This window comes from Pollicipes pollicipes, unplaced genomic scaffold (assembly GCF_011947565.3).
Source record: "Pollicipes pollicipes isolate AB1234 unplaced genomic scaffold, Ppol_2.1 Scaffold_6138;HRSCAF=7277_pilon_pilon_pilon, whole genome shotgun sequence".
Classification (NCBI taxonomy): domain Eukaryota; kingdom Metazoa; phylum Arthropoda; class Thecostraca; order Pollicipedomorpha; family Pollicipedidae; genus Pollicipes; species Pollicipes pollicipes.
The window spans coordinates 15,885,821-15,911,429 of record NW_023596818.1 but is presented as its reverse complement, the minus strand read 5'-3'; the positions used below and the strand labels follow the sequence as shown (position 1 = coordinate 15,911,429).

The following is a 25,609-nucleotide window of genomic DNA, read 5'->3' as shown; positions in this document are numbered from 1 at the left end:
ACGACGTTTTGGTAGTGATCAAATCACAAAATACGTCTCAGTTGACGATTTGATCGGGGCAATGTTCCCTGGTGCCTGGTAATTTTGCCAGCCTGAGAGACCAGGCGGAGACGGTAATAATTTCTAAACATTTTTGTTTAAATGTAAATCAATTATTTCGTTCTAAAGATTCTTCGCGTGACATCGGCAGAACTGTGGATACATAGCTAGGAGTCATTCTAACGTGCACGATACATGCGTATACATGCATATACCTGCATGTTTATCATGTAGTCAACGCCTTCTCGAATACCGAGGTGAGAGGGAAACGGAACTCTCCGGCGCAAATCCACACGGGAAGATCCTCATGGGACACGATTAGACAAACGTTGTTAGCGTTTCAAGCCGACTGGTTGCGTCGCTATTGCTGACCACCATCCGTTAGCGACGGTAGTACTTGCCATCTGTATCGCCCTCCTCGTCATAGTCGTAGTAGTAGTAGGCGTAGTCCACCCTCTCATCCGGGGGCTGCTCGTTTTCTGAAATAAAAACAACGCCTCAGTGGTGGAAAATGTACTGGGATTAAGCCGTTTGAGTAGGTGGTGAAGGGTGAGCCAACTGGCGAACACAATTCTGTGAATGGGGCACAGCTGCACTTTTCTGTCCATATCTAGCCACCGAGCGGTATTAAATGAGAAGCGGGCTAATCTAGCCACGAGCGATTTAGGTGGCTGCTAAGGCCGTCTATTTCCATTTAAAGGGTCCCGTCCATTCGCCCAATGTTAGCTTGCTCCCTTTGCCTGATTTGGGCAATGACTGTGATGCAGCCTATTATTGTCGCTGCAATGTTGAGAAGATATGAGGACAAAGTAAAATATCCAAAAGGTTTAACTATTTTTACACTTTTTACGACCATAGCTTCTGTGCTACTGAAATAAAGTATCATTTGACAAGCGATGAAAAACAAAGACAATAGTCACTCGCCGAAAAAACTGAGCTTAGTTGGTCGAGCCCACAAATGGGGGAGGTTAGGCTGTCGGGACTTTGGCTCCTGCCCCACAATAATCCACACAAATAGGCGCCTCTGGTGAGTACTCACGTGCTGAAGCTATCTGCAAGCTGGCCAAAAGCAGACAGCACACCAGAGACACGGGTGCAGACCATCTGGAACACCAAGGAGACGTTGTGAGTGGCCTCCCACGATGACAGTGCAGGGCTGCAGGACATATGTACAGGGACGTGCAACGTAGACAAGCAATGTGGAAGCCCAGGCCTGCAGGTGGCTTCCTTTTGTGATGAACTGGGCCCGGCCTGCGCTGTGCGGGGCTGCGAAACTATGCGACATGACTTTGTAGAATGGTTTGATTGATTCGTACGTCGATCATGCAGTTGACGGTTTGAAAAGCTCGCCAGCGTGTAACAGTATACACTGCTTATCCCGCGCACCAGGTGCTCCCCTATGCAGTTTTGTAGTGTGGGAACTCATACAATTGGAACTAATTGCAGGGTCCCAGGACTGCAAACTACTTTTGTGGTAAGGCTGAACCCGGCCTGCACCACAAACACCTGTAAAAATGTACCGTGGCTCGATAGAATGATTCGGTGGCTCTTGATGAATGACTTCAGAGCATGATGTGAAATATTTAGGACAAACATTATCGTCTATCGGTAATTTAATAATTCATTATCTTATTTGCCCATTGCATTCCATGTATAGCTCTGTGTACTACCAATACTAATGCACGAAAAGACAGCTGGTACTAGTCTTTCAGTCCGCTGTCCCTTATACACTTTGTTGTCGGGACCTCGCGTGATCACCGCCGGCGATCGCTGCGGAAGCCGATCGAAAGCGAGTCGAGCAGACATGTAGGTCAGCAAGACCCGGACCCGACGAAAACGCCAGCTCCAGTGTTTGTTTATACTGTACACGTTGGGCGACGCGTGCCCGTTCGTCTCCGCTCCTGCAGTGTCGCCGGCACGACGCATCGCCGAACGAGCTCACAGGCGACGGTCACAGGGCCCTGGTCATTCATCCGGGCCGCGTGGCGAAATGGATCGCGCAGGCCGCAGCGGCGCACGGTGGGGGCCGAGACGACGAGGCGGAGGCTCATGCGCGGCCAGGATTGGGTGTGTTGACGGGTGATGGTCAGGAGCCCTGGCAATGTCATCGAAACAAATTACGCAGGAATATAACATATGCGCGACACCCTTCGTGTAAAAGGACCCTCCACCTAATCACCTGTTTCTAGTAGGGATATTTCGAGTTCAGTTTCCAGTTTCAAGCGCTGCACTCCGTACCTAGCAATGAACACCACAACAGCACGCATGCATCCGTGTGCATTCTCCCGGGCCCAAGCACGCACACACGAGTACATAGGCCAATGTATGCATGTGTGTACACATGTAAACAAGAAAGGCGCACGGAGTGTATTTCGCGCATTGTGTATGCGCAAAGAACAAAGCAGCAATTCAATAGCAAATAGACATAAATCAAGATGATGTTGAGAAACCTGTATCGTTCACTACTAAGCATGTAACGGGAAGCCACAGTTAATGCACACGCATTCGTGAAGCAGGTTTCAATATTGCGCAGTGACATTGATCGCTGAACCTGTTCAGAGTGCCGCAACAAACACTTGCAAGGGTAGAGAAGTGCAGCAGACATAACTTTGTCAAAAAAACGCGTGCAAAAACTAATCGGACGACGGGCTCTATTTTCAATTTTAGATGTAATAAAAAATCGTCTAGATCCGCCTGACCACAACGTGAGAAACAACTCCCATTCCTTCTCATGATGTAAAATAATTACAAAGAGGCCGGGATGGAACACTCAGTACAACTCACCAGGCACGGATCCGTAACAGGACGACGCGAGTCGCGAAATCTCACAAATAACTCGATCATGGCTGAGGCATCGGCGGCTCGCTTAAGAGCGACAGCTATGCGGATTTTTCCCGATTTAGCTCCCGATCTCTCCCGACCTCTCCCGATTTAGCACCTGCTATTAGCTACAGCTTTCAGAGGCGGGGTAACGCAGTGCGTACTGTGATCTGCGGATGGCGGGAACGTTTCAATTTACCTCACACTGCATATCTCGTACGTAACATGTGCGAGTCTTGCTGCGTTCAGTATTGATTAAGGTGTTGAGAAAATACAGTGTGGCTATCGTCCGTTAAATTTCATTCCCGCCTATAGCAAAATGGGACATATATGTGTCAGGCTCCATTAACATCGCACCGAAGACGTGAAAGGAAAGTGCACGAGCTGAAATGAAATTATCTCTCATATGTTCGCTATCTGTTAGTGCTCTTGCATTTAACGCGGAGCTTGTCTCGAGGAAACGGAGGCGTACATCTAAATGGAATCCACGGTCCCACAAAATAGAGATGTCTTCAGCGCATCGCCTTCTCCTGAGATCATTTTCAACTCCCAGAGTAAAACGACAGTGTGATTCACTGTGGGCGAGAATTTCTTTACGGGCGCACCAAGCGCTGATTGCAGCTATACCAAAATCCCCATTTAAATTGAAAATATGTTCAAGCCAAGAAAAACATGTTTAGCTGCTTTGCGGACTTCAAAGAAAACCTTCGAGAATAATCATCTATATTTCAGATAAGGCAAATCTGCTTTAGATGAATTGATAAGTTGTGAAGCCTCTCACTTCACAGCGAAAGCATGCTGCCTTGCAGCCACAATGAGGCTGACAGTATCAAACTGATGCAAGACATGTACGGGTCATGCACTAAGTTCAGCTTGCCCGGGGATCCATTAACAATTATCTTCTTACCAGAAGCCCTCGAGGTTGGAAAATGAAACAACGAAACATTCTTACTGCATGTTTCGTATTACTACTACGTGCACTTATAGTGTAAATAAAGTGAAGGCGGTAAGTTGCGAATGAAACATGGGCCGCCAAGCACAACATGACGCACAATGTTAATGTTTTCCCTGGTCATAACAGAATCCTGTTCTATCCGAGAGCATATGGTCCCATCGTGTGTAGTCCCAGGAGTCTGCAGTTTGAGGTGTCGTAGCTGATTATATAACCCCTTCACCCAGTGAGAGAAGACCACTTTCGTCATCTTGGTTTTCCTTCTGCATGCGCCCTGCATGTGTCACGAATGAAGCAGCATGCAACCCGGTCCGACCAGCCTGACCAGACGTGGCAGCAGAATGAGATTTTAGCAGATCAAACGGGAATAGACAAGTTCCACAAAATACCGCACAACTGCAAAGATAACCACAGGAGGGCATCCACTGAGTAAGAACACCCTCGAGCAGCCGCCAGTTCGCAAGCTCCCGCACCACCCGTGCCCCGGCCCTGACATTCCCACGAGTCACCCCTGCCGCGGATCAGCTGACGCGTGTGGCTGGTGCGGGCGTGTCGCCGCGCTGCCGGTCGCGACCCGCCGGGCGCCGAGGAGGCCTTGCAGGAGCGTCGTCCCGCCTCTGGCCGCCTGCACCGGCGGCCCGGCGCCGCCGCCGCTCTGTTTATGGCCCGGTGGGGTGGACGGCACATACACGGCCAGAGGCGTTGTCAGCGGACCTCAGGGGGGAGGTGGGCGGACAGGGGCGGCTCCAGCTCTCTCAGGGTGGCCAGCGAGCAGTGCGGTCGGGAGCACCCATTGTGGTGGGAGAAACATCATCGATAAATGATGTGCACGCATGCTGATCGTTTCCAAGCTTGAAACGAGCCTTGGCAGCCGTCAGTCTGAAGGCAGACCACCAGATGAGGGCCAATTGTCACCTAGTTCCAGGGTTTGGAAGGCTTTTTGTCAGGCTTTCATCATTGCTGAGTATGCTTTTATGAGAAGCCAGCGCCAAATAATCCATTGAACTGAATTGAGTTGTGAAGCTGGTTATGTCTGAATCTGGAGCAAAATAAACAAATACATACCGGCAGTGGAATGTGTGCCTGGCTGTAAAACGGTAGAACTGTTTCCTGTTTGGCCAATCGTGGTTTGTACATTAGGACCAGAGCCTCTTTCACATACGTCCTCCGAAACACCTTAAGTAAAACTGAAGGTTGTGCTCGGAAATGGATCGAAAGATGCGTAGTGCATCTCTCACAGGCATTTGGAACACAAGAAATTGCTAAGACTTGGGATAAAATTGATTGACCATGGCACAACATTGCGGTTGCTTGGTTGTCTAACTGTAGTTCTACACATCAACTAACAATGTTATTCCCTTGCAATACAATTCTACATTTACCTACCAATACTGAGATGGCGACATCCACCCACACCTATACCCATAACCCACACTCAACCCCATATATATATATATATATATATATATATATATATATATGCGTATACATATTTACAAAATTAGGTATACCCAAAGTTATTGCAAATTACAGCACATTGACATTGAAGCACACAGTGCAATATCTTCTTTTAAATTCATTATTTTACGACCACACTTTCTTTGCTGTGGCTCGATGAGATGCATAAGATCTCCAGATGTTTGCAATGTTTCGCCCGACATAGGACATCATTAGACAAGGAAAAGTGATCATAATGATAAAAATAACACTTATGATGGTTCGGTAATGGTTTGGTTCATAATGGTTTACAAGGGTTTGATCTAACTGATCTGATGAGCGTTGTATAGATTACACCATTGTAAAGTGTCATTCGCATATTGTGCTTTCCTGTAATTGCCGATGATGTAATGTGTCGGACGAAACGTTGCGAGCATCGGATATTTAATACATATCACTGACTCACATAGCAGAAAGTGTGTTCGTATGATCGAAAATTTGAAGAAAATACTGCACAACACGTATGCTATCATTTACATCAACTATTGCGCAGAAGAGAACCAGCTTCCCAAGTATATGCATATTCATATATATGCATACATGCATATATATATATATATATATATATATATATTTTTTTTTTTGAATGACACAATTAGTTCTCAGGGCTGTATCGAAAAGAAACCTGTAAGGTATTCTCTGAAAAATTTGGTGTGAACGACGATGTTATTTTTCCTTTTCGCCGACTCTTTGCCACCGACATCGCCAGTGGGGTGGAGACAGGCGTTGTAGGCATTATATTTTAAGACTGCTTTTCGCCCATGCAGGAGCGATGATCCCACTATTCAAACAGCTTTAGTTATTTTTATCGGCTGATTACTCTGTGATTGGCTGCCTACCAGCCATTAGGCGCTGGCTACACCCGTGCTCCTGGGCGTTCATTTCGGTGGTACATGCAATAGTTGCACGAAGACAACGCGTAATGGTGCATGTATTGATTTTTGCATGTATCGACCACCGATTATATTCTCAAATACGAGTGTTTTAAAACGATTTGTGTGAACGGAAAACTAACTACCTTACACCATACTCGCACTGTCGTAAGTTGTCAGCTCAACCTACTCTATTGCAGCTCTTCGTCAAAAAATTCAAAAATCAGTCTGCTCAAGTTAATCGCCGTTATCGAAGGGAAGGATGCACAGGTCCTTCATTCTTGCACAATCCAGGTCCCCTGAAATGTTCAGAAGGTGTTGCACATGCACTTAGCCAATCGCGAGCCACCGTTGCAAGCTAAGGCCTCGAACGACTACCTTGTTACCAACTCCAGGAGTATATGACTATCGTTGCTGATCCGAATCTACTTTTTATTGAAATCCGGATGTTTTGACAATATTTTCGACGTTCCAGAATCCAACACTCAGAAAATCGCACATTTAACATCACGCATTTGCGTGGGACAGGCCATTATACAATTCATGTGCCTTGGGAACACAATTAATTTGGCTAATATTGTGAAAGCTAGCAGATAACAGATGGCAAACCTTTAAAACTGTACGTTGGACAAGTCAATGTGCGCAGGAAGAACTGAGCCATACTGGTGCGTTTGATTTGAAAACAGTGGTTGGTCATCAGCTCCGAGACCATCTAACAGCAGTCCCGCAGATCGTCAGCGATAGCCTGGTAGACATTGATGAAGTGAATGCATCGGGAGCCAATGTATGTATGGCACCAACATTTCAATATTTGGCATACCATGGATGTTCGCTATCGAAAACACCATATACATTGCGCAATCCAATTATAGGGGAATACATATTAGTTTTATATTAAATATGCACCACATGGTATTTTGAAGGGACCTTGTATGCTGCTGTCATTCCAATGCATTTATACATGAAGTCAATCCTCAGGTATTGGCAGGTTTTCATCCGATAACACCTGGCTCGGGACAGAAAGCACTGCGATATGCGGCAGCTCTCAAGTAAAAGGTGTCGGGTCACATTCACCTGACTGCGCAGGGCGCCATCTATACACGGAAGTTACACATATAGATAATTTGTATCTTTCACCTTTCTATGGCCTCTCCGCGGACCTGATGCATTGTCAAACAGGGGCGCACGCAGGACTTCATAATCGCGGGAGGAAGCACGGCCAGGAAAAAAATCAAGTGAGCCGCAGGCGAGTAAAAAAGCTTGACCTTGACATCGACAACGCAGACGTGGGAGTCGCCAAAGTCCAGGAAAAACAGCAGGTTTTGGGGAAGGCCAGATAAACCTTTCCGGCGGCTGACTTGAAAAACCGACATCTCTGCACATACCGCATTGTTCTACAGTGAGGCAACGTTTTCCAATGATGACTTTGAAATGAACTTTTCGCACACGCTAGTCGCAACCCATCTTGCTCTGCGTGTACGTCGTATGAGCTGTACATTGATGCAGCATCTCAATCTTGCTGCGCAGATAAAAGCAAACTCAGCCGGGATAGAGTTATGTATTTTGGTTTAAACCTTGTTTGTGCTACAAAGGATAGTTTGGTAACTTCCACTTGTAACCACATTCAGGAATAACTCGTTCACCTGTGCATTGCAACATTTGGCAGTGGTTTTTCATAAGTACATCAATGATAAAAAAGCGTCCGCTTGACAAGAGTCGTCATTTTTACTGTGGAACTAAGCGAAACTCTACTCTTAGCTCGATGATCTACAGTGAAGTTGAACTCGAGCATATCTGTCTTGAAGCAAAAGACCATTCGCCTCCGATCTAATGCACTGCCTCGATCGTCCCATTTACTAACGTGCATAAATCATGTGCACGTGTGCCTATGTGCACAATGAGCAGTAGTACTGGAAACACATACACCAATTGACTGTTCTATCATTGCATCAAGTGCGTTATGTATGAATCCATCAATGCAGAGTATCGTCTGAGACGATGGTCTCAAGAAAAGTTATCTTTGAGACTTAACTGATTGCATACCCCATGGAGCACTGATCGGTACCTCCATGACAGCTTAAACGTTTCATAACATTTTTCATCAGAATCTTATGATGCAAAGCTGACGCGTTCCATTGCCATAGTCTATAGGTAACAGGGATGACTTCAACAGATGTCTGACCGAAACCTCCACTGGCAGCCAACATCGGTGTAACGCAAAGTTCAGTTTACAAACACAACATACTTTGAGAGCCAATGCAAAAACATCTCTGTGGCGACTGTCGTAATGCAAAACTAGACGCAAGTAAGCCGCCTTTGAATCACACCGTATCAAGCTGTACGTGCGCCATTTGCGATGAAGCATGTAACGCATGGCCTGTTTGAGCATCAGATGGCACGAGCAAGAACGTGCACATGCCAAGAATCCCTAGATCACATGGATCTGCCGCCATTGGTAAGGACACACTGTCAAGCTGTTTTTGAATGGAATACTCCACAGCCAGGGAGAACTACCGCCTGCTTACGCTGGCAACCGCCGAGTTTGTGTGTGGAGTGCCATGCGCGAACTCGTTCCTGTGCCAGTGTGTCCGAACGACACGGCACGGCCAAAAGCCTGTTCCCTTGCTGTATGAATCAGCTTTGATGCTACCAGACGAATATGTACTCGGAGAATGCTTATGTTATGTTAATTTCCATCAAAGCTGGTGTGGTAAGGGAAACCGCAATGCGACTTCTTCACGACTGTGCAAATGAGCAGGGCATCGCACTTGAAGGCGTGCAGAACTACTACGCATATTGCACACGTCCGTGAGGGAAAGATAAAGCGAAGGAAGGAGGAAAGGAGGACGGCAGTTAGAGCAAGAGGGTGAGTGAGGGTGAGAAAGGGAGATAGGAGTGCGTGTGAGAGCGTGAGGGTGAGAAAGGGAGATAGGAGATGACAGAGATATAGATGAGAGAGAGAGAGAGAGAGAGAGAGAGAGAGGAGAGGAGAGAGAGAGAGAGAGAGAGAGAGAGAGAGAGAGAGAGAGAGAGAGAGAGAGAGAGAGAGAGAGAGAGAGAGAGAAGAGAGAGAGAGAGAGAGAGAGAGAGAGAGAGAGAGAGAGAGAGAGAGAGAGAGAGAGAGAGAGAGAAGAGATAGAGAGAGAGAGAGATAGAGAGATAGAGAGAGATAGAGATAGAGAGAGAGAGAGAGAGAGAGAGCGAGAGAGAGAGAAGAGAGAGAGAGAGAGAGAGAGAGAGAGGAGAAGAGAGATAGAGAAGAGAGAGGAGAGAGTATAGCAGAGAGAGCGAGAGGAGAGAGAGAAGAGAGAGAGAAGAGAGAGAGAAGAAGAGAGAGGAAAGAGAGAGAGAGAGAGAGAGAGAGATAGAGAGAGAGAGAGAGAGAGAGGAGAAGAGAGAGAGAGAGAGAGAGAGAGGGAGAGAGAGAGAGAGAGCGAGAGAGAGAGAGAGAGGAGAGAGAGAGAGTGAGAGAGAGAGAGAGAGAGAGAGAGAGAGATAGAGAGGAGAGAGGAGAGAGAGAAGAGAGAGAGAGAGAGAGACGAGAGAGAGAGAGAGAGAGAGAGAGAGAGAGAGAGATAGAAGAGAGAAGAGAGAGAGAGAGAAGAGCTGAGAGAGAGAGAGAGAGAGAACGAGGAAACACGATCCAAGGCCTTCGCACGCAAAAATTTCCACCGTGTGCACTATGCAAAATAAAATGGCACATGTTTTAGCTTTCAGATACCAGTCACAAGATTTATGGGATGTAAACGCTCGATTCGCCTATGAAATGCAAACGAATGAAAGCTTCGAGCTGTTAATAGCAGCAGAGCTAAGTTTAGGCTATGGCTACGCCTGTTAGCACATGGAACGCGACCAGCTACCAAAAGTCATAAAGTACCCGATTACAGGCTGTATCACAGAACAGCCGATTCACCCTAAACCTGAAATAAACATCCCACTTCTTCCCACGGACGCGCATACAGATGCTCGTGCCCGGTCCTAATATGCTGTTTCGATTTGAACAACGCCTAGTCTCGTAGCGTAGCATACTAACGAACACCGAATCGCCCGTTTAAGAAATACTGTAAGTGGGAGCACGGATCTTCTTGCATTTGTTTATTCACTAGTCGACAGTGGGAAACATGTGAGCTCCTGGTCGGTACATAAGTCCGACCTTGACGCCTGTTCGTGCTTGCACCCATCATGATGCACTAAAGAGGATGAGATGATAAATGTACATGAAAAAGAAAACGTGATGAGGCGCAAGGATTGTCATGCTAGAAGTCCGGAGACAGACCGTACACTTTCTTAACAAAGGTCATCTTTGGGCGGTCCCATAACTGCTTTACGAGGTTCCACACCCTGACGCAAACAGGTTTCATCCATATCTGAAGTCTCTTAATGCTGGCTGCTCCCACAATTCCGATTCGAGCTCTCCAAGCGGCGGCGGCTGCCGCGATAAAAGCGCAGACTCGGAGCTGTCAGTTTACATCTCGGACGCGCCTAGTGCTGGCCTTGGCCGACCTCGAGCACATTCCACGTGCCATGCTTCAGGCTGGCGCTTTTCTCCCGGTGGAGTCAGAACTAAGTCCACAAATGACACCATCTTTGTTCTCCCGGTGGAGTCAGAACTAAGTCCACAAATGACACCATCTTTGTTTTGTCAAAAACTCCGCGCGTCGAGACTGATCATCTGATGATTTATGTGATCAGGAACCAGCCTTTATTTTACCATGTTGATGAAATCATCGATGTATGTGCTCAGAAAAGGAACAACGGATATTCTCGTTGACACCCAGCTGCGCAGCAAGTGGAGCACGCCCTATATTTCCATTAATTTCAGTACAGCTGTATGCCCAATGCAGGCTCTTCTGCAGCCCATGGGACGGTCAACACGACAAACTGCTGCTGGCGGGGCCGACGCGATTACAACCGACTCCGAAGTCGGGGTGCACCTCCCCTTCGGTAGCAACAAGTGCACAATGGGTCTGAGTCGACCCAAAAGTAGCATGCGCGGCTCGGAGTCTGAGCCATAATCCACCCAATGCGCTGTGAGTCGGAAATCGGAGTCGATCACGCTGGAGTGGAGTCAAACACAAGCCTGTTGTGCTGGTACCTGGAAAGCTATGGTTGAGTTTACCTGCTACTCTTCTAGCGCCTTATTCAACAACAGCACTGCCCTCTAAAATTGGAGATACGTAAAACGAATGTACCGAAAAGGGCGGAGTACACGACAGATATAAAGAAAACGTAATAAATCGAGACAACTCGGACACTTTTCAGATATCTATCGAAGAGATTCGTCATCATCATCAGCCATCTTTTGGGCCATACCCACCGTGTTCTACGCTTGCCTATGAAACATTTCTTCGCGATAAGTCAAATTGTTCCCGCACATGTATTTGTCCAACAACTTTGTTTAATTCAGTTAACTTGCCGGCCTTTTTTCAGCATTCAACGTTCTTTCATTTTGACCATATCGGAAGAGGTGTCCAATGTGTCTGGGCCTGGTACCTCTGGCTGTGTTGCGGCTCTTTAAACAGTGTTCTTCTAGCCCGCTCGGGCGAATACTGCCGATGTCAGCAGTTAGCAATATGTGGCTTGCAGTGACATGATGGGCAATTTACCTCACGTGACATCGTGTCAAAGAAAGTTTGGCAAAAACTGAAGGTACTTTTCATGGCGTCTAATGCAAAACTCGCACTGCCCCAAGCTGTGGTTTGCCATTTTCATTACACATGTACATTCAGGCTGGACTACTGTTTAAACGGTCATCCACGTACAATTTTGATACCTGGTTGCTATTTCAAAGGTAAGTTAAGTTTTTAGCATTTACATGTATTTATCCCCTAGCACATTATTTATCAGTTGCCGCACCAACAGCGTGACATATATAAAACCATTGCTTAGGCAGTCTGTAAAAAACGTCGCACCGAAGAAGTTTTCCGCACCTTTGGTGTTTTCGGCGAAAACTTCAAAGCGAGGGGCACTTGCCCTCTTGTATTCGTCTATTTACGGTGAACACCATCCACAGAAACACCAAGTTAACATAGTGGACATATAGCACGCGCCAAACTAAATCGTGCCGCAACCGAATGCATCGCAAAACGTTACCTGGCTACACCTCGACTCTTAGGTTTTGCAGTTCGGTGTGTTGGTGAACAGTTAAGGATGCCCCTGAAGACAGCGTAACGGTCAGGACGGATTATGACGGTCGTGAAGTCTGTCCAGCAATGCAGACAGACAGGGTAACGGTCAGGACGGATTATGACGGTCGTGAAGTCTGTCCAGCAATGCAGACAGACAGCGTAACGGTCAGGACGGATTGTGACGGTCGTGAAGTCTGTCCAGCAATGCAGACAGCCAATCATGCACTTGCAAGGTGCTAGGCAGCCTAGAAAAGCTGAGCACTTATATAGTTCAGCCGAATTTGAATGCCATCTAGTCGTAATTCGGTCAAGGAATCTGACCGGAAATGAGTGTCCGCTTGATGCTCACATTGGTAACGAATCCACCCAATGTGTTACATTCGTGGGAATACATTTTTGTACCCAATCCAAGCTGTATACATGTGTTGTGGGCTGGCGCACATATGCAACCATGACCGTCCAACGTCCCCGCCGTCTATAGACCCAGCGAGGAGCTGCGCCGCAGTGGATCGTTTGAACTACGACTGCTTTGCACTACCACATAACGCAACGTCACCCAATGTTCCTCTCACTTATTCGCCGTAGAAAATGACAAAATCATGCACTTTATCAGTAGCTGGACAGCCGAGCCCTCCCCCCCCCCTCCTTCCCAGGACGATCCTTACGTCCAGTAGCCATGAAGAAACTATTAAGTACTGAAAGGCATGATACGCTCTGGGGTATCCAAAGGAAAAAGGATCGTTTTTATTTTTATCCAAGGGAAGACGTCATATGATAAACACGTTCTACAACTTAAAAGTCCCAATGTCCTAGAACAGACCACGAGTCCTTAAACAGCTCCCAAGAGCACACGGCGTTCTTATCTTCCGATCAGCGGGTGGAGGGCATTGCCGACCCCTGCGACACCACCGCCGCCAGAGGCAGAGAGCGTACCTGGCGCGCCGGGCGGCCGGCCGGGCGGCGCCCATGGCTGCGGAGGCGTGCCGCGGGCGGGCTGGGCGGCTGGTGCCGGCGCCGAGACGTGGGCCGCTCTGCTCTTCGCCGCCGCCGCCCACTGTTTACACGGCGGGAGCGGCACCGCGCGTGGACCGGCGGGCCGGCACTGACTGACGAGGGCGACGGCGCCGCCGGACCGCTCCAGGACAGGGTGTGGTGGGACGGCTCGTCTGGGGAGGGGGCGGCGTACGTATTGACGGGTCTACAGAGAGAGGGTGCAACGTGGCGGGACAGTAGGGCGGGCATGATGGGATGGCTCCACACAGGGAGGGTACGACCTGACGGGACAGTAGGGAGGGTATGATGGGACGGATCCACAAAGGAAAGGTAAGGTGTGACGGATCAGTAAGGAGGGTATGGTGGGACGGATCCACGAAGAGAGGGGGTGATGTAACGGGTCCACAAAGGGAGGGTGTCGTGTAACGAGTCCACAGAGGGAGGGTGCACTTTGACGGCTGCTCAGAAAGAGGGCTCGATGTGACAGGTACACAGAGGAAGGCAAGTCCACCGATCTACAGAGGGATCCGTGGCACATTGAGCTGGGTGGATTGTGTATACTTAACGTCGCATGACAATGGTATGGAGAGACATTACCACGCTGCGCTTACGTAACTGGCGCCTTAGCATGTACATGACCCTGGGGACAACGATCATTTGGTCTTGTTGTCAACCCTGTTCTTTATTTTCATTTGCGGGCTGCTAGACTGATCGCAGCAACAGCTGCACCCAAAATGCCAGCCGTAGACGCACGAATCGGGAAAAAGGCACACGTTCTGCCAGTCGCAGACGCGCGAATCGGGGCACAGGGCACACGTTCTGCTAGTCGCGGACACCAGTCGCGTCGGGGCACAGGGCACACGTTCTGCTAGTCGCGGACACCAGTCGCGTCGGGGCACAGGGCACGCGTTCTGCTAGTCGCGGACACCAGTCGCGTCGGGGCACAGGGCACACGTTCTGCTAGTCGCGGACACCAGTCGCGTCGGGGCACAGGGCACACGTTCTGCTAGTCGCGGACACCAGTCGCGTCGGGGCACAGGGCACACGTTCTGCCATCCCGCTACTCAGTTTGTTGCTCAACAGAGCTTTAGAGCGGGTCAGTAGCTCGGGACATTCGCATCATACATGGATGCAGACAAGTGTCTTCCCATTACATCTTTGTGTTGCCCCACTCACCAACAGATTTCACAAATGGGCCTTAATTTCCAAGCCTTTGCCAATACCATATCAGGCCCTGGTAACATTTTTCCGTCCAACAGTCAGTACCACCGAGGGAACTCGAAGTCAGTTTTAAATGCCTCGCTGTTTGCATTTGGGCCGCGAAGTGCTTACTCACGGAATCGTTCCAATTACTAGTTGTTTAAAATAAAAAGGAAAAAAAAAAGATGTTTCCAGCCCATGCATTTACACAGTGCCATTTAAGCGCGTTGCAAACGTACTTTAACTTAATAAAGCTGGCTGCAGTACACCTGCCAGCATCAAGCCAAAACAACGTTGGGAACAGGATCGTCAGGCATTTAAAGCAGATCGTCATGTGACGTCACATCAACCATTGCTTTTCTTCATCAGCACCTATCGTAACGCTTGGACTTGAACATAAAATAGTGCTGTACACTGTGCATTTAGAGCAGCAGTCCGTCCAGTCGAGTGTTCGCAGGAAACAAAAACATTCATTCACGCGCGTCCGGGTGGCCGGCTAGGTGCCCTTCGCTTGGGTGGGGGTCAGTTTGACCCCCTGAGATCTCGGGAACTAAGAAAGCTAGCGACACCAAATTTACAGGGTGTGTTGACCTGTACGCACTCACTCAGGTCAAAGTTTCAGGTTCCTACGTCATGACCTTTGGGTCAAAAAGGGTCAAACAAGGTCAAGTTTCAGATTGGTCAACTTAAGTGCCCCCAAACCGTAGATAACCGTTTCCAAGCAAAAGGTAGCATTCTCATTAAGATCAGCGACCTTGCTTGACCTTTTGAAGGTCAATGTGACCAAAATCATACAAGATTGCTTCGAGTTTTGCATTTGACTAAGCCACAAAGATTACGCTAGGCAGTATGCTCCTAGAACAAAATGTTGACCTAGATCATTTTAGGTCATTGACTTATTCTGACCTCTAAGAAGTACATGACAGATGCATAATGCGGTTCCTGCTATTAATAAACCCGAAATGAGTACCAGAATCTGTCCAATACAAGCCCTATAGCAATGAAACACGTTGGTTTTGACCTTGGTGTGACCTTAATACCTGACCTTAGGTCAACGTAATTTGCTCACTGAATTGTTGTTGCCTAAAAAAGCATCTCAGATATGTATGGCTTCGCCCAACATTCCGTTGTTGGATCAGATTGAACGATTCCCTAGAAATTGCCTTCTCTGAAACCATGGCCTGACTTTTGCCTGCCACAGATCAGCGACCTTACAAGCTAAATCTAAATTTTGATGCCAGACAATCCGCTATTCAAATGTCTACAGCTTTGCAAAATTTGGCACGGCTACACCGCGCCGTTCGGAAACCATTCTCGAAAAACCTTCGAGGGGGGGGGTCAATTCGACCCCCCACCCGAGCGCGTGTTAAGCTACGGGTATGTATTTATCACGACTGCACCGATCGGATGCCATACATGCATGCACTGCATACGGATCACCGGGCATGCATCATTATCACAAAAGTTCCCCAGTTTTGCCCTCACGGTGCGCGTTTCCGAGCCGCAACGGGGCACAATCAAATGTTGATCCTTGACATCCCATGTTACTCCGCGGTGCTCCTTCACAACACAACGCAACACGGCCGCAACCTGACGCGTCGACGACCCGCCCACAGCAGCGAGGTAGCAGCGTACGGCGAGTCTCCTCCGAGGGCGGGAGAGGCTGCGCGGGCTGAGAGTCCCGTAGAGAGACGCAGGTCACCGGACCCACCACCCCCAGAGTATAGCCTAGGACACCACTGCCATGTACCACTAGTCAGCGAGCAGCTGAGAAGAAGATGCGGAGCCACAGCCGCGCTGGTCGCCGCGACAGGATTAGGACAGTCCGCGGAGGTAAAGACTGCCAACCTGGCAGCTTTGAGCAATCATCGCCTGGCCCCCAGCCGCTAAAATCCGATCCACTACAGGCCCGACAGACTACAGCTGTCGCGTCACAGAGCACGATGAGTACATAGGAACGTTGCCACCACATAAGCACCACCACCCAACCTGCCGGGCACACGTAGTTTAGCCCAAGGATCAGTAGGTATCGAGGCAATACACGCCAACAAATGCCCACGGCGAAATGGTTCAATATAACCATCTTGACGCCGTGCCACTCCCAAATTCGCAACCCTGAAGCGCTTACCGCCCGCAACTATGCGCTTCGACAGAAGACAAGGGGTCTTCCAGCCGGGAGCGCCATGTACTAATTAACATATCATCGAGATATTGCGCGCTATTAACAGTTTGTACCCTGACTCCTGCAGGCTCGTCGCTGGCTAGCCCGCCCGCCACATCCTCTACTCGGAGCACGCCCCCGACCCAGCACGCCACCGCTCGGACTCAAGGCCTCCGCTCAGCGGCCTGCGGCGGCGGTCTCCGAGTCCTGCTCGCCGGCCGGCGCGCCGCCTCCGAGCGCGGCGTCCACCTCCACGACGCTGACGTGGTTCGGCACCTGCGCTACCATTCGGGCGACGGCGTCACCGCGTGAGCAGGCGGCGGAGCTGGGCCCGGCGGAGGCGGCGGAGGCGGCGGAGCTGGGCCCGGCGGAGGCGGCGGAGGCGGCGGAGCTGGGCCCGACGGCGGCGGCGGAGGCGGCGGAGGGGCGAGTGGCGGGACTGGCGGGAGCGGCCATCCCGCCGCCGCCGCAGCAGCCGCCCGTCTTCTTCGAAGCGTCGACAGCGGCGGGCTGCGGGGCGACAGCGACGCCGCAGCTGGCGGACCGGGGGCAGACGCCGCTGGCGGGGGCTGCCGACTGCTGGGGGACACTGCTGACCGGACTTATCGACTGGTTGGACGCAGCGTCAATGGCAGGGGCAGCTGCCTGCTGGGAAACACCGCCGGCAGGGGCCGCTGACCGTGAAGAGACGCCACCGCCGAGACTCGCTGCCTGCCCCGGCACATCGCCGCCGACAGCCGCCGCCGCCGCCGCCGCCGTTCGCCCGCCGCCACAGCACGCACCGGCTGCCGCCCCCGCCCCCGCGCTCCCCTGCGGCGCGGGCGGCGCTCCGTCGGCCGGTGGCGGCCCGCCAGCCGGCACCAGGCCGCGGATCTTGACGTAGGCGGCCGGCACCAGGCCGACGGTGTTGCCGTCCGAGGCGAGCACCCAGCCGCGCACGCGGGGCTGCAGACGGCGTGGCGCCAGGCGCAGCGGCTGGCCGGCGCGTGCGTTCAGCTCGCCGGCGCCACTGCCGCTGAAGTCGTACACGCAGACGGCCGAAAAGTGCTCGCCGGCGCCGGCCTTCCAGCTCTCTGGCGGCAAAGACCGGCGAGCGATGAAGTGAGGTCGAGGAGGACGGGTGGCAGGAGCCGCTCTCGGGTGGGAAGGAGCGACTCCGGGAGGTTGAACGTCCAGTTGCACCGATGACACTATTTAAAAAGTTGCACACTGTATACCTAGTGGGTGTGCATGACGTAAAATCATCTTTCTGATACGCAAAGCGGGTAGACACTGCTGATAACTTAGTACGTGAACGGGAAGCGAGGATGTCATGGTGCGGTGCTAAATACGACATTGAACCACGGGACTGGTCGGAACAAGACCACTACCAATCTGCGTAAGACCTTGAAATCTTAATAAACAAGAATGCCGAGCATCTATCATACGCATGTAAAATCACCTAACGGACCCTCCAACGCCGTTTCATTGGAAAACAAACATACGACTCTCGCGTCGCATCGGGGCTGGTTTTAAGAAGTCCTGTCCCACATCTATGCGTGCAACCATCCAGCAGCACTAACCGTCCCGGCGCAGCGGCCCCCAGCGTACCCCACCGACCTACCGGTGTCCTGCGGGCCGGCGCCGCTGGCGCGCAACAGCCGGTAGATGAGGTACGGCGCGCCCAGCACGGCGGCCAAGTACACCAGCACGGGCCAGCGGGAAGACCGCGGTCCACCACCACCGCCGCCGCCGCCGCCGCCGGCCGAGGACGGCAGCGCCGGCCCGGCCGACTCGTCCCACGCCGCCTCCGGCCCACCCAGCTCAGGGTAACCTGGCGGCGACCAGGCGAGGTGGAGGTTCACGATTCGGCCGCCCGGTGACGGGACATGGGGGCGTCGAGCGCCTAAGTCTGACGCGTGAAAAGTGCAACAGAGGTGCAATAGGTGTCAACTAAGCGTGAGTCCACGTGTATAATGGGGTGGCAAAGATTTGCAGAGCAAGACCGAGACTATATGGTTCTGTGCAAACCACAAGACCAAAGAACCGGTTCTCAAAACTGAAAGCAAGCCTTCAAGTGCACATTTCCGAGATCCTAAAATGAATGCAGTCATTGCATTTCAAACAGGATTAAGCTAATTCTTGTGGACTCGCTGACTGTAGAAAATCCCCGGAAAAATGGTTCACCAAAGTGAAATAATATCGCGAAATATTAATGCTATACATATAATATGCATATATATATATATATATATATATATATATATATATATCACATAAAGTCCATCAATTGCACACTCCAAGGAATAATTCAAGATAACGCCCAATAACTTGCAATTCAAAACGCAAACCAACCAATTGTCGCAATGCAAGCAAAACCCGCGGGCTAAACTGTTCCAGGACAACTATTCAATGCTCATTATAAAACACACATAAAAATGGCCACAGCACGTCCCAGCGAAACAAGTCTGAGCAACTCACCGAGCCAGCGGCGGAGGAAGTTGACAATCCAGCGCAATGTGCGCACGAGCGAGATAGCCGAGAGCACCTCCGTCATGTGGAGCCGCATCCTGCCCATCTGCTCCGCCACGCCCACCACCGCCCGGAACGAGCTGCCGGACAGAGCGGTGGTGAGGCGGTACATGACGAGAGAGAGAGAAAGACAAAGAGAGAGAGAGAGAGAGAGGGAGGCGAGAGGGGGAGAGGGGGGGGGGGGCGAGACGGAGGAGAGGGGGGGGGACAAAAGGGGAGGGGGTCAGAGGGGAAGGCCAGAGGACAGGAAGGGTGCGAAACGACACCAGAGGGTTCACTGAGCTACTAGCGGGGCGCAGTGGGGAGGTTGCACTGGGCGGGGGGCAAGAGGCAGGATCACAAGGGACAGTGATGGATGATAATCACGAGGTACATGAGCTGAAAGTCCACTTTGCAAGTGACCAGGATTTGAAGACGACAGATATAATTATTTAAATTCATGACATCGAGTGTGACTGACTTAAACAGATCGAGGTCGGCAAGAAGCTTAGCTTCACATGGAAGTGGGCCAGCGACGCACAACTAAAGCCATCGGCCAACTGGACGGTAGTACTATGTCAGACAAGCGCGGTCCTGTCCCCCTACCTGTGAACAAGCATGTAGGTAGACTCCAGCATCTGACTGATCGAGGTGAACACGCTGACGAACGACTCGATCGACTCGAATGCTCCGCGGGATCCCTCCTCAGCCGCCTGGATAAACCTGCCGGCGGAACCAACAGGCGCGGCCCTTGTGAAGCTGTCCACGACACGCGAAAGCAGGTGAGTCTAACGACAGGTAGACAAGTTAGCAGCAATAAATCTGGTCTGTGCGACGACGCGACAGGTATGTGGTATGTACCACAGACCAAACCATTCAGCCAGCTGCCGGGGCCTAGGGCCTGTTGGCCCCGTATGTGATTTCCAGATGACTGGATCCAACAGCTGGCGATTACGCCATCCGCACCAGTCTCTGTAGTCGGGCGATTCAGCCATAGCTCGTGAAACCACGTGATCCCCACCGGCCTCCGAGAGCCCATGGTCCCCAGCAGCCTCCGAGACACTGATCCCCACCAGCCTCCGGGACACAGTGACCCTCCCCAGTCTCCGGGACACAGTGACCCTCCCCAGTCTCCGGGACACAGTGATCCCCACCAGCCTCCGGGACACAGTGATCCCCCCAGCCTCCGGGACAGTGATCCTTCCCAGTCTCCGGGACACAGTGATCCCCACCAGCCTCCGAGACACAGTGATCCCCACCAGTCTCCGAGACAGTGATCCCCACCAGCCTCCGGGACACAGTGATCCCCACCAGCCTCCGAGACACAGTGATCCCCACCAGCTGTGTCTTGGAGGCTGGTGGGGATAACTGTGTCTGATCACAGACTAGTGGATCACAGTCTGATGTCTGATCTGTGATCACAGATCACAGATCTCTATCTGATCACAGACTGGTGGATCCCCACCAGTCTCCGGGACACAGAAATCCCCACCAGCCTCCGGAACACAGTGAGGCTTCATCCCTCTGTCCACGCCGCATCCTCCCCTGAAACCCATTGGCCCCTTATCGCCCCCCCCCCCCCCCCTTTGTCGAGAAGACCAAAATATCCCCACCAGCTATGGAGGCCCACTGATCCTTTATCCCCTCTGTCGAGGCCGAACGGGATCACCCCCACCACATCTCGGGATAGAGTCCCCCTTCAGTATCTCGGGCCATGTGAAATGTCCCCGGCTTTCCGGGGAACGGGACCCAAACACTCTCTCCTGATCACACACTCACCAGCTTTCTGGGCCGGGGCCCAGCGCTCCTGGCCGCCCATAGAAGGAACCCCCCGCCGCGCCGAAGCCGCCGTAACCGCCGCCAAAGCCGCCGTAGCCGGAGCCATAGCCGGAACTGAAGCCAGAACCAAAGCCACCGAACCTGTCGCGAACGCGTGTAAACTCAGATGTTTGTGGTCTGGGGTGCATCACCGCGCATGAATGGGACACGCGTACATATAAACTAAGCGCATCGGAGCCCCGCGGACCACACTGCAATATGGTTTAGGGGGTCGCAGTATCAAAAAATAGGGTCGCCGCTGCCACCAGGGGTTCACAAAAGACCAGGGAAACATGCCCCTTGTGCCCCCCACCCCACACTCATCCACACACACAATAATGGTGTCTCCAAATGGACGCCACCGGAATTAAAGCCATGAACGAACTCCAAGGTCGTAAGAAACACACAATTCCCCAGTCCATTCAACACATAAAGAGTCAAGGAGCTGTCTGACAAGACCTAACTGAAGCTTCAACTCAAAACCAACGTCATCTTTGGCTTTGGTAAACTGAGCCTTCCAGCATCAGTTATAACACATGGCAACGCTGATGCCCTCCCCGTGGCTGCTGCACGGCGTTTAGTACAGCTTACCCTCCATACGGTGACATTCCGCCACTATAGGGCGACGAATATGAGCCATAGCCAGCCATCGGACGAGGAGGGACTGGTGGGGGGCCACCAGTCATGCTTGGCTCCATGCCAGGACCACCCAGTGTAGACCTGTGAACACGCCAAATGGTTTCAGCCATTCATGGAGGAAGAGGTACTTATGAAGAACTAACTTGTTCAAATTCTCCACATCCAACTACGAATAATTTCACCTCACTCACACCATGGAGCCTCAATGGATGACTGCCAATAGGCAGCATAAGTCATTTTTAACTTAACTACGTCTGGCAAACTCTTGTCCATCATGGGTACACAACCAAGCCTCAAGCTTACACCTCTTTCACTGTCGCTGAGACCCTCCGGTGTAATGACCACGAATGATGGTTCCAGACCCGACTTTAAGTTACTGCTTATGTCAATGAACATTACGTGACGAATCTTCCATCAAAAGGCAAAAGTGAACCTACAGCATCACATCCTTTAAGCAGCAGACAGTTTGCTTAATTCGAACCATCCAATCCCTCCAATACCAAAATCAAAATATTACTGTCTGTTTCATTGAAAGCTGAAATGTTCTTCCGCAATGTTGTCAATTTTTCAGGCTTTTTTGCCTTTGGATGGCAGAAACTAAGATTGTTATGACAATCTTTCCGTTGTGCTTTCATCAAAGCCTCGGGAAACAACTAAAACTAAAAAATAAACTTGAACATAATGTTAAACTGTTGTTGAAAGAACAGGCTCTTGCCAGATCTCCCCTATCAAAAGGGTGCCCAATAAATGCTGACTTTCCTCCAGCCTCGCTGGTCCAAAACCAATCACGGCATCTCCTGATCCATTTGTCAACGTAACCTCCGCAATCAAAGAGCGCCTTGTGGTCCATGAGTTGACGTAACCTCCGCAGCCAAAAGAGCATGAGGCCCATTTAAACCTCCGCGATCAAAGAGCGCCTCATGGTCCATGAGTTGACGTAACCTTCGCGATCAAAGAGAGCCTGGAGGCCCATTTATAACCTTCGCGATTAAAGAGCGTCCCATGGTCCATAAGTTGACGTAACCTCCTCGCTTAAAGAGCGCCTCATAGCCCATGAATTGATGTAACCTCCGCAATCAAAGAGCACCTTATGGTCCATGAGTTGACGTAACCTCCGCGATCCAAGAGCGCCTTATGGTCCATTTGTTGCCGCATACTCCGCGTTGTTTTGCGCGCACCCTCGCATGCTCCGGCGTCCCGTTTATCAGGCTGTTCAGCGCTTCCCAGGGGACGCCACGCCACGCCGACTGGACGCTACTGACCAGTCACCTGCTGGCACCATCTTCTTGGGCTTGTCTTGCACTATTGGCCACAGACGCTCAGCAGTGACACTTCACTGGATGCTACTGATGAGGGTCACCTCAGGTGTTGCTGATTGCTGGCGTCGTTGGTTGCTGGTTAGACAAAGCTGGTCGCTAACTGTGATGTAACATCTTCTTAAACTGGTCTGACGCGATTGGCTCCAAACGCCCAGTAGCGACACTTCACGAATGTTGCCGGGCAACATCCCCTTCGCCCAGAACCACGGGTATTTCGTTCGGCGCCACTCCCCCGTCTTGGTGGTTCGACGCACGGGGGCGCCATCCTGCTCGAAGATGACCTGTGACATATCGGACAAAAGTCTGACCTTGTATGACGGGCCTTCTTCCCTCAGCTGCCGCACTACAGATGTCACTGCTTATTCAGTTCTTGCTCCTTGTAGTAGCAGACTGGGATGGTTTGCCATCAGGCAATGACAACCAGGTACGACAGCTCAGAGACGCTCAACATCAATCGCACCACAATCTTGCAGCGGTGGTCTCACTGTATTTGTAATTGGGACATTTGAGACATAATATGCTCAGGCGCCATTGCTTTACCCATTGGACAGGTGGGCGTGCAAAAGGCTGCGAACAGGACACATGCCTGGTTTTCAATAGTCCAATTTTTGTGAGCCATCGCAAACTCTAGTCACTTGCTCTTCTACACTTCTGAGTCTTGAGTGCAGATGTGGTTTAAGTAGCTTCTGACACATACACATCCTTTGGCAGGAGTATAGTTTCATTTTCAGGTGGGGCTTCAGCCCTTCCCCCACTTTGAGAAGAAACTGGGCCAAATCTAAGGGGAAATCTTATTTGTGTGGTATTTAGGGCAAAGCTTCTTCATTTTTTACTGTTCACCCCCTAACTCCTCATTTTGTGAAACTACTCCTGTATCTTCCAGTACCTGCTTACCAACAACTTTGACAGCAGATGCTAGATTTCTAAGGGGATGACTGCCACATTAATTGTGGTCTCCTTGCTCATCAAATTTTTCCTCTTGTGACAAGCCCTGTTGTTTGGGGTCTGTGTCTTACAGCCACAAGACATCAGGAGTTTGATGGTAGTTATGTCATTACCCATGTCTCCAGCAAGTTGACTGTGGGTAATTATACTTTTAAAACTCTGAATGCATTGAAGTGTACCTGGTTGAAAATATGTGTTCTTTGACAATGGTAGATATTTAGGTCTTCACCTGATGAGTACACCATTGGTATTGACCTCCTTTGCCCTCTGCAGCACAGGACATGCCAACTGTAAGGGTTGCATATAAGAGAACATGTGAAGATGACCTGGGGTTGGCTCTTAAGAAACTCTATTCATTTTGCAATCCTGAAAGGGAGCTGGTCTAGCTCCACCAACCAGGGGGTCACTAACCTCAGGAGGCTGTATGAGAACATGCTCACTGCTTCTTTCCTGCCAACTTATACTCTCCTTAAGATTGGATCTGCTACATATTGCTAATATAAGAATGCCTACATTATTTCTGAGAACATCTGTGGCTTAAGTACACCACATTATCATGTGTTTTAACATGAACTGTGTTGGCTTCAGGCATCTTCATAATAATTATTTTCATTCTCATGCTGTGAATATGTGCAATTTTTAACTTTTAATCCAGCACCCAAACACAACATCAAATAATCAAATCATGTCTGTGCAATCTATGCAAATAGAACTAATTGTGTTAAGCCAATTTAGTAATGTGTAAGTTTGCCACAACTGTTTCACATTAATCCTTCTCAAGAAATTACCAATCACATTAACTTACACTGTTTCTTATATTTGGACTGTCCATACAAGGCTATTGCCCATACAGCCTACACAGGCTACTGGATGCAGTAGATATGAGGTCAACCACTGAAAGCAATCTTCCCAACATTTAACATCTATCATGCACATGGAAGGTGACAGTCTGAAGAGAAATATAGAATACCAAAGAAAGCCTAACTCTTAGTTGCCCTCCACAACCATGCCAGGCAAGTTGTCATTCCGGCATACACACATGTACTTTCCACACAACTTGAAAGCACATCTTGACCGATTATCAGCTGCTATGAAATGATGCAACTTACTGGAACTGTGGAACTGTGACACCAGCTGCTCGCAACTCATCAGGAGGAACCATCCTGTTGTTAACATTGGGTTGACGACAGCATGGAGGGACTGATTCCCATGGCTTCAGTGGTGCACTCATCCTTTTTGTTGCTGCTGGTGCTTGCTGAAAATAAGCTTACAGATATCAAATTATTTCACCTACGCATCTAATGCCATATAAATTGACACAAGGCAGTGAAACACAATCAGACACTCCAAATTACACAGAGGAGTCAACACCGAAGCTCTTGCAATTACGCAAAATGAGCTCATGCCATGTACAAAAAATGTTTTCCAATCTTTCAAGGCCTTAGAATAAGGAGATGAGCACCATACCTGTTACACTAGCACATACGCAGTAAGAACACAAAAATATCGAATACGCTACATCATACGTTACACACAATCCATGCGCCTATACCTATACAACCGCGATTGCGATAACCCCACACCTACCAAACACCAGCGTGGAATTCCGGAAATTTTGTAACCAAGGTTGTATCAAAGATACACATAACAAAACTTTAAAACCAATAGCTTTTGTGACGTCATTGATAACGTATCCGTGGAGTGGATTCTGCGATGTTGATTGGTGATGATTGGCA

General features: G+C 50.2%; 2 protein-coding genes across 2 annotated transcripts in view; both read right to left on the bottom strand.

Moving 5' to 3' along the window:
• LOC119105727 (collagen alpha-3(IX) chain-like) overlaps positions 1 to 13,285 on the bottom strand; it is a 29,739-nt gene extending 16,454 nt beyond the window's left edge. Inside the window, 3 exon segments of the mRNA XM_037229212.1 lie at positions 441 to 518; positions 1,079 to 1,143; positions 13,242 to 13,285. Of these exon segments, the coding sequence (XP_037085107.1) occupies positions 441 to 518; positions 1,079 to 1,143; positions 13,242 to 13,276 (178 nt within the window). The 5' untranslated portion in view covers positions 13,277 to 13,285.
• Positions 13,286 to 16,943: 3,658 nt separating this feature from the next.
• On the bottom strand, positions 16,944 to 25,450 carry LOC119105366 (putative peroxisomal membrane protein PEX13). The gene is made up of 9 exons (XM_037228836.1): positions 25,341 to 25,450; positions 24,983 to 25,128; positions 21,562 to 21,690; positions 20,932 to 21,072; positions 19,759 to 19,875; positions 19,123 to 19,253; positions 18,266 to 18,475; positions 17,514 to 17,735; positions 16,944 to 16,987 (listed from the first exon to the last, which is right to left on the bottom strand). Exons 2-9 carry the CDS (start codon positions 25,102 to 25,104, stop codon positions 16,944 to 16,946), a joined length of 1,116 nt encoding a protein of 371 aa, XP_037084731.1. The 5' UTR covers positions 25,105 to 25,128; positions 25,341 to 25,450.
• Between the last annotated feature and the right edge of the window lie 159 nt (positions 25,451 to 25,609).

Coding starts and splice junctions, on each gene's coding strand:
- LOC119105366 (XM_037228836.1), bottom strand. CDS start 25,104: ATGAGTGCACCACTGAAGCCATGGGAATCAGTCCCTCCATGCTGTCGT. Junction 21,691..24,982: donor GTCACAGTTCCACAGTTCCA/GTAAGTTGCATC, acceptor GCGTGTTCACAG/GTCTACACTGGGTGGTCCTG. Junction 17,736..18,265: donor CGCCGGCCCGCAGGACACCG/GTAGGTCGGTGG, acceptor CTTTGCCGCCAG/AGAGCTGGAAGGCCGGCGCC.